The sequence below is a fragment of the Phaenicophaeus curvirostris genome, chromosome 14, assembly GCF_032191515.1.
Source record: "Phaenicophaeus curvirostris isolate KB17595 chromosome 14, BPBGC_Pcur_1.0, whole genome shotgun sequence".
In the NCBI taxonomy this organism is placed as follows: Eukaryota; Metazoa; Chordata; class Aves; order Cuculiformes; family Cuculidae; genus Phaenicophaeus; species Phaenicophaeus curvirostris.
Window position 1 is genome coordinate 6,945,317 of NC_091405.1, and position 12,693 is coordinate 6,958,009.

The 12,693-nt window shown below is 51.0% G+C and overlaps 1 protein-coding gene across 1 annotated transcript; it reads left to right on the forward strand.

The window, feature by feature from the left end:
* Positions 1-2,592: 2,592 nt before the first annotated feature.
* On the forward strand, positions 2,593-10,008 carry TAT (tyrosine aminotransferase). The gene is made up of 11 exons (XM_069868698.1): positions 2,593-2,902; positions 3,074-3,178; positions 3,459-3,526; positions 3,881-4,039; positions 4,624-4,762; positions 5,267-5,319; positions 5,686-5,838; positions 6,718-6,846; positions 7,250-7,333; positions 8,510-8,608; positions 9,358-10,008. Exons 1-11 carry the CDS (start codon positions 2,668-2,670, stop codon positions 9,499-9,501), a joined length of 1,368 nt encoding a protein of 455 aa, XP_069724799.1. The 5' UTR covers positions 2,593-2,667; the 3' UTR covers positions 9,502-10,008.
* The last annotated feature ends 2,685 nt before the right edge of the window (positions 10,009-12,693 follow it).

Consider the following 12,693-nt stretch of genomic DNA (forward strand, 5'->3'; position numbering starts at 1 on the left):
GTGATCCTTCCTCCTCCCGCACAGAACCAGGTGTAAACAGGCAAAACTCATGGTCGCTGCTGGCCTCGCAATGAAGGTGGCAGCAAACTGTTTGCAAAAAAAACATTAGCAGGATCCCTTTTGTTCCTGAGCAACTCTTCCATCCCTGCCATTTGCTGTCAAGGCAGTAAGGGAAGACCTGGGAGACAGGGAGGGTGCAAGTGCCTGTCTTATTTATCCCAGACCTGCAGGGAAGGCACAGATTTCTCATCACTTACTTAGCAAAAAAGGGCCTTCTGGGAATGGTGTCATCTGTGCTTTGCAGCACCATCAGAGAGGGAAGAATTGCATCATTTCTGTTACCTGCCAAAATCAAGAGTTTGGGCCTTGCAGACACCAAAAAAAAAGAAAAGAAAACAACCCCAAACCCATGGCAACTTGAGCTTCCTTTAACCCCTCAGGTCCTGGAACCTCCAAGACATCAGCTAGGCAAATGCCTGCCTCTCTTCAGCCTAGGGAGGAAGATGCATCCTGATTGTCACGATGCCACAAACTCTCCCTTCCCAGCTGATGCATTTGGAGCCCTGAGCCTGAGAAGTCAAGACAGACTGATGCTTTCTGTAGGCTTTGGAGTCCATCAGTCCATTCTTGGTGCACGACAAGGTGCTATGGCTGAAATACCTGCCCTCTGTGCAGGTTTGTCTCTGCAGTTTTGACGGCTGAGGGAAATGGTGCAAAAGGGGGGCAGCCCAGGGCCTCCGGGGAGCCAGGCTGTGTCCCTCTGTAGGCTGCCCCCAAAAGAGTTAATGTGCAGGCACGATCCAGGTGTTTGATGTGAACACAGATGCAATGGGGAGGAGAGGGCGTTTTTGGGTGGGGAGAGCAGCCCTCTCCGCGAGCCAATGGCTAAACGAGTCAGTCCCAACGCCCAGTTTTGGGACTTATTTCATAGGCAAGAATTTGCAGGAATTTCCTCTCAAGAGGATTTGTCCTGGATGAACAGTAGAGACAGGACCCCCAGGCTTGTTGGAGTTTCCCTCACTGTGCTGTAGAAGGTAAAGTACTACGCTCTGATACCTTGCCTCTTTCAGGAGAAGTGGGACGATCTTCTGCTGGTGCCTACATCGACAGCATCCATTGTGCCTGTGTCTGCAGCTCCTCTTTGCATGAAAACCGAGTTGCAGGGTGGTGTGAAGCTTCTACTGGGATAAGTGCTGCACTATGCATTTGGGACTCATCCCTGCTGTTGAACTGAGATATGTGGCTCATTTTTCCTCTCAGTTTTTATGCAGCCCTGCTGTGTGTTTCTTCGTCTGCCTTTCTTTTGGCAGAAAGGAGACCCAGAAGGTATCAGCAGCAGAGGAGCTGAAGTCTTGGTTTGTGACCCTGGTAGAACAGCCTGCATTGTTAGAAACAGGCTACAAGGCACTGCTGGCAGAGTGCTGCAGCAGCATGGGGCGTAGCTAGGTGAAGACTTCACCGAAGCAGTGAGAAGTTTGCTCAGATGGCAAATCGTACCCAAAGTGGGCAATTCTACACCTGGTCAGTCTCTGCAGCAAGGAAAGTGAAGCTGCGTTGCAAATATCTGCAAGCATGGGGCTAAGTGACTACCATCAGGAAAGGGCGCGTGTCCACTCAATTGCCTTTCAGTGGAGCAGGGAAATAGGGCAGTAAAGAGAGCATAAGGAGTTTATGGCAGGATTACACGATGGTGTGCCCCCATCAGCCACAGTGGCCTTGGTGGCTCAAGAGATCTCTGCCTGCCCTGTGCCTTGTCCCTGACATTCTGCAGGTGGAAACCCCTGAGCTAGCAGCAGTTCCTAGGAAAGGCTTTTGCTGGCTAGGTCTGGCTTGTGCTCTGCGTGTACACGCTGGGGTGTAAGTCACACTTGTGTGTGTTTTGGGGTCAAGAAGGCAGCTGTTCCTCTGTTGTGCCTTGCTTGTTACCCAGCCCTGGTGCAGTTCCACCTCCCCGGTTTGCCTCTTGGCTGTACCATTCTTGTACCATTTTCTAAGTGCTGCCTTTTGATCCAGGGTCTCTGGGCTGGGCTGTTGCTCCCTGTTGTTCTGCTGACAGAGCAAGTATCTATAACCTCTACGCTGCCACTGCCCAGTGCGTCCTGATAACATTGGACCAGAACTGCCTTTTTGGCATCTGAGGTTTGATTTGAACAGTGCCGTTGTGCTTCTGTCTGCAGACTGGAGGGATGTTCTGGATGCCAACACACACGGGGGGCTGATCCTTGTAGCTGCAGCTGGAAGCGTGCAAATTGGTAGCTGGGGGAGAGAAGAGGGCTGACCTGGCCCTTCTGTCAGTGGAACATTGAATCTATAGTCGAGCAGTGACTACACGCTGCTGACCCTTGGCGACAGGCTTTAGCGGGGGCTGTTTGTCCTCAGCACAGCAAGTTCATGCTAGGCAGTGGTGCAGCTAGCACAGAGAGGTGCTTTTATCCTTCCCACTGCATTGTGCTCTCATTTATGTGTGGTGTTTCACTCCACCCTAGCCTCAAATACAGTCCTACTTGCTGCTGCAACTCAGTGAGTTGTCCAGAGGCAGTAGGTAGGGTAGCTTTCCAAAGTTTCTCTTTTGGAGAGTCATGGGCTGTAGCCCCAAATGGGCAGATCCCTCGTTTGGCATGTGTTAACTAAGTGAAGGAAATCCACTTCACACTGACAGCTCTCAGGATGGACTCGTACCTGATCCAAGTGAATGGCTGTGGAGATCATGCCCCAATGCTGGATGTTCACCTCAAGACCAATGGGAACGGCATGTCTCTGGGAAAGGTGAAGGGCCGAAAGCCAAGATGGGCTGTAAGAGCTTCTGAAATGTCAAAGAATACTTTCAATCCTGTCCGAGCCATCGTAGACAGCATGAAGGTGGAGCCCAACCCAAAGAAAGCCATGATCTCCTTGTCCTTAGGTAAGTATAATGCTGTGGCTGAAGTACCGGGCAGTGGGGTCAATTGTGTAGCTGGCAGACTGCAGGGCCCTGACTGACAAATCTTGTGAGAACACCTGGGGACAGGCCAGACAACCACACAGCTCTGTGCCTGTCACAGAGAACCTTACTATTTTTCCAATCTTCCTAAAGGAGACCCAACGGTCTTTGGAAACCTTCCCACAAATGATGAGGTCACGCGGGCTATGAAGGAGGCTTTGGACTCGGGACGGTATGACGGCTATGCTCCATCTGTTGGTAAGCTGACGAAGCTCTCCCTGCGAGAGTAGGATGAAGGCATGTGCCAGCTGCTGCACCACTGCAGGTGCATGGAGCCCATGGATGTCTTACCAGTAGCACCCTGCATCTGTCCTCGGCAATAGCCACAAGCATGTCCTTAGAGGCACCTGAGTCCCCTTCCCTCCATCATCTACCCAAGACCCAAAGACTCCTGCAGATGCTGTGAGCCTTGTACTGGCGAGAAAAAAGAAACACTCCATAAAAACCTCCCTTCCATGTCTGGCTTCTTTTTTCCCAGGTTACCAGTCCTGCCGGGAAGCAGTGGCCGCGTACTACAACTGCCCAGAGGCGCCGCTGAAGGCCCAGGTACTGATGCCCAGCTGAGGCATCCTCTGCAGCAGGCAGGGTGCAGAGCACATGGGATGGGGGCCCTGTCCCAGCTTTCTCCCACCCCTGCCCAGCTGTGGGACTGAAGGCTCGCCCACGGCCTCAGGACAGCAGCCTCCTGCTGCTCGTCCCCTGCCCTGAGCCCTTCTCCTCCCCCTCCTCTGGAGGAGGCTGAGGTCTCCAGCTGTTGGAGGTTTCCTCCTTTCAGTCAGGCTCTGGACTTGTCATTTTGGCTGAGAAGCTCTCGTGTGACAGAGCCTGGGCTTTATCCCATATGGCTGGAGTGCTTGAGAGCGGCCGTGCTTTCCACTGACTCCCATGTGCTTTTTGCAGGACGTCATCTTAACGAGTGGCTGCAGCCAGGCCATCGAGCTGGCTTTGGCCGTGCTGGCCAACCCAGGCCAGAACATCCTGGTGCCGCGGCCCGGCTTCTCCCTCTACAAGACTCTGGCATTATCTATGGGAATTGAGGTCAAACTCTACAACCTCCTGGTAAGCGGTGGAAGGCCTGGCAAGAGCAGCCCTGACATTTCTGCCTCTGGAGAACAGGCCTTATGAGGAACGGCTGAGAGAGCTGGGGTTGTTTAGCCTGGAGAAGAGGAGGCTGAGGGGAGACCTCATTGCTCTCTACAACTCCCTGAAAGGAGGTTGTGGAGAGGAGGGAGCTGGGCTCTTCTCCCAAGTGACAGGGGACAGGACGAGAGGGAATGGCCTCAAGCTCCGCCAGGGGAGGTTTAGGCTGGGCATTACGAAAAAATTTTTCACAGAAAGGGTCATTGGGCACTGGAACAGCTGCCCAGGGAGGTGGTTGAGTCACCTTCCCTGGAGGTGGTTAAGGGACGGGTGGACAAGGTGCTGAGGGACATGTTTAGTGATTGATAGGAACAGTTGGACTCGATGATCCAGTGGGTCTTTTCCAACCTGGTGATTCTATGATTCTATGATTCAAACACTCTGACCCTGTCTGGGAAGCAGGTGAAGATGACCTGAGCAACCCTCAGCACCCTGTCACACCTCACCCTGTGTGGCAAGTCCAGTTCCTCACCTCTTACTTTTATTTCTCTTCACTTTACCAGCCAGAGAAATCTTGGGAAATTGATCTGAAGCACTTGGAGTCTCTGGTGGATGAGAAGACAGCTTGCCTCATTGTGAACAACCCATCGAACCCCTGTGGCTCTGTGTTCAGCAAAAGCCACCTCCAGAAGATCCTGGCAGGTGAGCCTGCCTGCGTGTATCTGGGGCACGGTTGCAGTTTAGTGTCCGCCCAGGTTGCCCACATCATGACCACTACAACCCCATGGCCCAGGACTTTGCTTCTTCCCTTGTGGCTGACTCCAGCTCAGGAAGCAGGGCTTGGGGAAGGTGTTGCCTTATCTGAGCAAGACCATGCAGAGTGTATGTCTTGCTCTTGGTCAAGCTCTCTATGTGGCTTGGACTGTTTGGTCCCTCACCAGAGAGTGTTCACAAGGAGCCCTGTGCTTCCTGAGCTCTCACCTGTTGGTGGGAGGGCTGTGCTGCCCGTCCCCACCAGGGAGAGCAGAACTAGACTCAGCCAGGGCAGGGATCTCCAGTGCTTGGACTTTCTGAAAAAACCAGTCTGTAAGAGGAAGACAGGGACCCTCTGCCCTGGGACAGAGCTTCCCTCGGAGCCTTGCAAAGGGCAAGTCTCCTCCCACAGAGGATGCAGGGTAGCCAAGCTGAATGTCCTCTCTCCCACAGTGGCATCAAGACAGTGTGTGCCCATCCTTGCTGACGAGATCTATGGAGACATGGTGAGTTGCAGTCCTTTGCACCCTCATCCTGACTGTCCTTTCTGATGCGCTTGCCCTTTGGCCATGGCAGTCAGGTCTCCAGAGCTGAGCAACAGCTCTGTTCCCCTATACTATGCCTGGGTCCATGCCTGGAGCTCCCAGTCCTGCATTGTGCAGTCCTGGGTGTTACTCTCATGTCCAGCTCCTTTCCTCTTCCCAAATGGCTCACTCTCCTGTGAGTGCACTTACAATGTTCATACCTCAAAGCTGGGAGCTTTCACCATCAGTTTCCCATCGCATCCCTGCCTCCCTTCTTGGGCCTCACATACCCCTCACAGCTCTCACGATAAGAGGCAAGGACAGCCCTAACACAGCCTCCCCTCACAGGTGTTTGCTGACTGCAAATATGAGCCCATCGCATCGCTCAGCACCAACGTGCCAATCTTGTCCTGCGGTGGCTTGGCAAAGCGGTGGCTAGTTCCTGGCTGGCGGATGGGCTGGATCCTAATTCATGACAGGAGAGACATCTTCGGTAACGAGGTGAGAACTGTTGAGTGTTGCTATCACAGCAACAGACCCACGGTGTGTTCAGTGTGTAGATCACCAGGGCTTTAACTGATACAGGCACGTAGTGCACTTCTGGTCTCATATGGGTGTCACCCAATCTCTTATGTGCTTTCCTGCCCCTCTAGGCTTTTCCTGCCCCTTCCTTACTCCATCTGCTCCCATACGTGGCCTTCTACCCACATCTACATGCTCCTTGTCTCCACTGGTCCTTCATATAGTCCTTATCCTTTTTGTGTGCTTCTAATTCCTTCTCTTTCCAAATAGCTGCAGTGTGCACTGAAGGTATAGCACGGCTTATCCAGCACACGGAGTCCACATGTGGTCTCTGTGTGCTCTTATACAGTTTCTTTTAAAAGTAAGTACAAAGCACCTCGCAGTGCTTCATCTGGCTATATTTTCAGCTTTTACTGCACTGACTTTTCCACGTAGAACACTTTCTGCAGAGGAAGAGGGAGAAGAGAGGACCAATTGAGTGAGCAGAAGAGCTGATTTTGGTTGTTCCTACCTGGCTTTCAAAGTATGGATTGTGGATTCAAACCTAAGGGAAAAGCAAAGTGGTATTTTGAACAACTCTGGTTTTATTTGTATTGGCTGTATTCCACCCTGGTTCAAGTCAGATAGGGAAGCTCCAAAGGTTGTCTCTGTTGGCATTACAATCTGTAACTGAGAATGACACTGTAAATAGTCTGCAAGTACCTGGCATATAGTCAAGCAAATATTCTTTAGTACTTTGTATGCTCACTGAAGAGAGGGGTGTGAGCAGCAGTGGAAATAGTGAAAGTAGATCTTAGAGCCGACCCTTTCCTTCAGGGGAACACCATCTGAGCTGCAAATATCACCATGTTCTTTCAGATCAGGGATGGCCTTGTAAGACTGAGTCAAAGGATCCTAGGACCTTGTACAATTGTCCAAGGAGCACTGGAACGTATCTTGCACCGAACACCCCCTGAGTTCTACCACAACACCCTCAGCATCCTCAAGGTAAACAGGATGAAAAAGGTCAGCACAGTTTGTCAGTGGATTGTTTGGAGGGAGTCACACCTCTCTAGCTCATTAGCCCTCCCTCCCTCTCTTCAAGTTGCAGTTCTGTCTGGAGATGTGGTAACTGGATCAGAAATATCAGCTGTGCTAAGCTTCAGGCAGCCGAGCCCTGAGCTGGAGGTGATGACCCAGGGGATGGGATGTTTGGCACTGATTTGCTGAGCTCAGCTCAGTCACAGCTGCTGAACTCAAGGCCATGATCATCCATTATGTTTGCATTTGCCGTCCTTTTATTTGCAGTGGGCAAACCTGTTTATAGTCCTGGTCCAGATCTTGGCTTCCATTCGCTGACCTGCTACCTGGAATTTCTCCTGTTTTGAAATTTCCCCTTTCTTCTTTTCAGTCCAATGCTGACCTTTGTTACGCAGCCTTATCAGCTATCCCTGGCCTCAAGCCTGTCCGTCCTGCCGGAGCCATGTACCTCATGGTAGGTGAGGAGAGTGACACTCACACCAGGTCTTATTGCCCCCCACAGCTCTGTTACCACATATTTTCACTTTGCCCTGTGTGCCAGGTGTGTCCCTTGATCACTTTAGAAGGCCAGGAACGTGATGTGTGCTTCTCACAAAACCCAGGCTGGTACACACCACCCACTTGTTCCTTTGCAAACTCAATAGCTTCTACTTTGCAAGACAACGTTGTTGAACCTCAGTTTGAATCCTGGCAATGGGAAGCCCCTACACCACCAGTCAGGTTGTCACACCTCCGTTTTTGTCTCAGTGTCTCCAGTTTTTCCATTAGCTTTTAAAAATGCGGATCCAGAGCTGGAGAACAATGCAATACCATTCTCACTCATGTTCTACAGATGAGTCTTTGTCAGATGGTACCAGAGCTACACAAGTCATTCTGCTTATGCTTTATCTGTAGAGGCACAGGTCTAAGATTCTTTCACACCTATTGTATTTTTTCAGTATCTGAACATTCATTTCAAATTAAATCATCTGCTCATTTTTTTCTTCCACTGGCTTTGAAATTATCACTCACCTGGTTTGTTTAAGAATATTCTCATGAGATGTTTAAAGTAATCTTTGGCCCTAAAACATGGCCAGGATATCACCGTCCTTATGTGATAAAGGGACAGCTGCCTTCTTTCCTAATACAGAACAGAAATATTTATTGAACATTTCAGAATTTCTGTGTCATTTTACCAGTCCTCCAAGGATTTATTTTGTTTGTGATATTCTAGACCTTGTTATCTTTCTTTTCTTTCTAAACCAAAACATTAGTTTGTCTTTTCCTTACCATATGGATTTTTTGCATGACAGAATTATTAATGGATTTTGACAAGAGTTCCCTCCCAACCTCTTTTTCAATACCTTATTTACTAATTTTCACTTCTAATTGATGACTGTAACTTTGCCATCATTTTTATCACTAAAGTTGTCTTTAATTGAAGCTCCAGCTTTAGGTAGTCAATAATACTTCTTCAGTTTTATTTTATGTGTTTGCGTGTGTGTGCGTCTTACATTCCAGACAGCTGAAATTATGAGCAAAAATTGAGGGCAGGGACAGCTGCACTTGACTGGAAAGTTGTTGGGGCATGTGAGTGAGCAGGGATACAGCAGATAGCCCTTGATTTCCATGTTGCATCCCTCTGCTGCAGGTTGAGATTGAGATGGAACATTTCCCGGAGTTTGAAAATGACGTGGAGTTCACTGAGCGACTCATCTCGGAGCAGTCTGTGTTCTGCTTGCCAGCCACGGTGAGCCTAAAGCCGAGAGCCCTGGGGACCACTGGGTCCAAAGCATGGGGAGAGGAGCAAACAGGGGTTTGCAGCCCTGGGCTCTGGGGATGGTGCAGGAGTTGTGTGTACAGCGTCCGTGGTCTGCGATGGTGTGTATGTGCTCTCTGTGAGCTCCAAGTGCCGTGTGCATGTTTGGGGACTGGCAGTCTCTGGTTTACTACCAGCCCTCAGACAGGCTGCCAGGGTCTTCACAGCTCCAGCCTTGCCCTCTGTTTCTCAGGCTGGCAGAGCTGTATCCCTGAACCTTATGTACCCCCACACCTCCTTCCTGAAGCTGTTCCCTCACAGGTGTGGGACTGCTACCTCCTGTGTTCCTTTCTTTGTCCTGATTCCAGTCCCCATTCCTGTAGGCACAGGGTCGGACTACAGGCTGAGAACATCTGTGCCCTGTGCCCACCTCCCTCCAGAATACGGATGGGGCCCTCTCATTCCCTAGCTCTTTCCAGCCTACTCCCTGGGTGCTGCCTAGTCCATACAGAGTCCTTTGGCCGGTCCCCCTCACAGCATCATGTCCACACAGACAGAGACAAGAGATTTGCTTGTAAAATTAAAAATAGTCAATGGGAGCAAAATCCCAGCCCTGCTGTCCTCCAGTCTGTCCTACACTGACCATTTCACTTGCTGGCACAGCACGTGGCCCAAGGCAGGGCTCTGAAACTACAGCTCTATCCCAGATAACCTGCAAGCTTCACCCTTTCTCATTTCAGTGCTTTGAGTACCCAAACTTCTTCCGTGTGGTGATCACCGTGCCTGCAGAGATGATCATAGAGGCCTGCAGTCGCATTCAGGAGTTCTGCGAGATGCACTATCAGGGTGCTGAGGGGGTCCCGGATATGGAGTGTGACAAGTAGCCATAGCGGGTCTCCTGCCTCTCCCAGGCTCCACCTTGCGTGAAGCAGCAGCCAGGCAGGGCTGCTTCCAGCCAGCCCCACATCCCCCTGCCTGCAAGCAGCTGCTGTCCTGCTGCTTCAATTTTTATGCTCCACAGACCCCCCAGCACTGTGGGAAGAAGCAGCCACCTCTCTCTCCTCCTCCATTGCAGCTTGCACACCCTCTGGCATCCAGTGTTCTCCATATGCTCTGCCTTTGCACCCTGTGTTGGTCTGTGCTGCCTACAAACCAGCCGGAGGCAGGGACACGTAGCTGCATGCCCAGAACCCCATGTGGCCAGTGGCCCCTGTGCTGGCTGCGGCTCCCCTTGGGGACAGAAGAAGGCCACAGTCCCAGAGGACAAGAGAAAAGTACCCATCTCTCACTTACCTGTGTTACCTTAGGAGGCCAGAGCTCTTTATATCGAGCCCTTTGCGTGACAAAGGGAGTAAGTTATTGTGACTTTTTTATTAATAAACATGCTGACACACCAGTCTCTGCGCTCTGCTGCTGTTGCACCAGGTCTGGCGTTGTCACCCTCGCTCAGCTCTAGGGCTGCAGTGCCCCAGCCAGCCCTTCCTTGCAGCCAAGCTGTCCAGGGCCAGAGCTCCTCAGCCCCACAAACACACCGGGCAGACCCCGAGGGCAGGATGGGCCATGCAAGCCCAGCACAGCCCGCAGATCCTGCCCCGTGGATTGGAGCAAGACATGCCAGATGCTGGTGCCTGGGTGTTCAAGGCTGGGGCAGCCGGACATTTCTTCCTCCAGTGCAGAAGGAAGTGGTACCTCATAAAATACTCATACTGTACAGGCTCTTCGGGACACGCCAGCGGTGGCAAGGTTACTGATTGCTGAATACGTCAACTCCATAAAGTAATAAAGATCTGATGGCCTGGTGTCTGTTAATTCCATAGAAGCAGGAGGAGTGCCTGTGCAGTCCAGAGGAGATAACACTCATACTGTACAGGGTGTTGGTGAGGCACCGGCAGGGCCACAGTTACTGACTGCTGAATGACAGTTCCATAAAACAATCAGGAACTGGTGGTCCAGTGTCTGTTCATCACACAAAAACAGAAGGAGTGACCGTGCTGTCCAGAGGACACAACGCCCATCAGACCATCGGATTGGGTGAGTTGCTTGGGGAGCTGTTTCTAGAAGTGACAGAAGGGTAATTTGGGGAGTGCCTTGAATCATCATCTACAGCTCTGTTCACCTGTCCTCCCATAGAATTGGGATCCAGAGGTCAGCTCTGCCTACGCCTCAATGGGAAAAGAGAGCTAGCTCGAGATTACAGTACACCAGACCTCAATCCAGGTTCTGTAGGCATCTCTTTGCCTCCCTTTCCCCTGTCCAGGACAAAGTCTGGGTACCAGTACTCCTTAGAGGGGAGGTATCTATATGAGGAGGAGAGCAGCGAATGAAAAGGTCATTGACACATCAGCTGAGCGTCCCTGCTACACCCTCTCCTTTCAAAGAAAGCAATCCCATAACAAAAAGAAAGTGAGAGAAGCTGGGGCACTGGGTGACTGGCAGATGACTTCAGGGATTTCATGATACTAGACTTCCAAACAAATCCAAATAACCTGAGCTGCATAAGACATTGATAAATAATAAGTAGGGTGGTGTGTTAGGCTCCTTTTGGGGTCAGGAGACCTTTTGTTCTCTACAACTACCTAAAAGGAAGTTGTGGAGAGGAGGGAGCTGGGCTCTTCTCCCAAGTGACAGGGGACAGGACGAGAGGGAATGGCCTCAAGCTCCACCAGGGGAGGTTTAGGCTGAATATTAGGAAAAAATTTTTCGCGGAAAGGGTCATTGGGCACTGAAACAGCTGCCCAGGGAGGGGGTTGAGTTGCCTTCCCTGGAGGTGTTTAAGGGATGGGTGGACAAGGTACTGAGGGACATGGTTCAGTATTTGATAGGAACGGTTGGACTTGATGATCTGGTGGGTCTTTTCCAACCTGGTGATTCTATGATTCTATGATGTTGCTGCATTGTTTTGCTGTCTCGCATCTCCTACGGCTGTCAGGTTTTGTCTGTCTCCTTGAACTCTTGTCCACATCTTGGGCTCTGTGGCTTTAATTCCCATTACTAAAGACCAGTTCCCAGTTTTCAAGGAAGCTGCTCCTTTCAGGTGCCTCTCCCTTCATGGACTCCTTTCTTTTCATAGCAGCCTGTCTGTTAACTTGCAAATATTCTGCAATGATTAACGCTGTTCTGTTTCTTCTTAGCCCAGCAGCATTTGGCTAGGGATGCTGAAAGAGCCAGACACAGGTGCATGTAGCTCATAAATCTTAGGCTATTTAGATTTCTCAAGACCACATCCTCTATTTCCATCTTTTCCAAACATAGCACTGCCTTTTGAACACACCTAGGTTTTCTCTGCTGCAACAGCAAACTAGCATTAAACCGCAAATGTACGAGTAAAATTTTTCACGCATTATATGCTTTTCATCACAGTGTGGGTGTAGCCTAGAGTGCCCTACCAGCCCTACAGACTACCTGAAGCTCCATTTGGAGGTGCTTTGTGCTAAGCTTGTGGGCAAATTAAGGTGAAATGTAGAAGTATTCAGGTTCCAAAGCGGCCGGCGGCAGCGCCCAGCCCACCCACAGCTCACCTTGCAGGGTTGGGCCAGAGCACACCTGCCTGCAGCGAGGCCATCAGCTTACACCAGGTGCCTCAGGAACCGGGGTGCAGCTCTCTTCCAGCAGCCCTGACTGCTCCCCATGGGGCTGCTGCCTGCCACAGTCCCCAGGTGTCCTCCTTCCAAGGGACCATGGCTCTTGGCCACCAGAGCCTGTCTGAGCCAGCCTGCTCTCCACCACCGTGTAGCCTCCCCATGCACCTGCGGTGGGACGGTGTGGTCTGCACTGAGCTGAGGGAGGCAGCCTGGGGATGATCGCGGAGCCCCTGGTGAACCAGGGTCTCGACTACCATGGAGTTCAGGTGAGGCTCAAGTATCGCTTGGGAGTGGGATGGGGAGGAGGACCCCAGGGGAAGGTGCCCGAGCAAAGCTTCTTTGTATGTGAGCGCTGGCAGACAACCTCGTTTTCCCAGGCTGTGTTCAAGAAACAAACATTTTCATTTGCTTTGATATTTTAGGCTCCACTGTTTCTTTTTTTTTATCTTCCCCTTCCTTTGCCACAGTGAAATTGCAAAAAAATAGTTTCTTCAT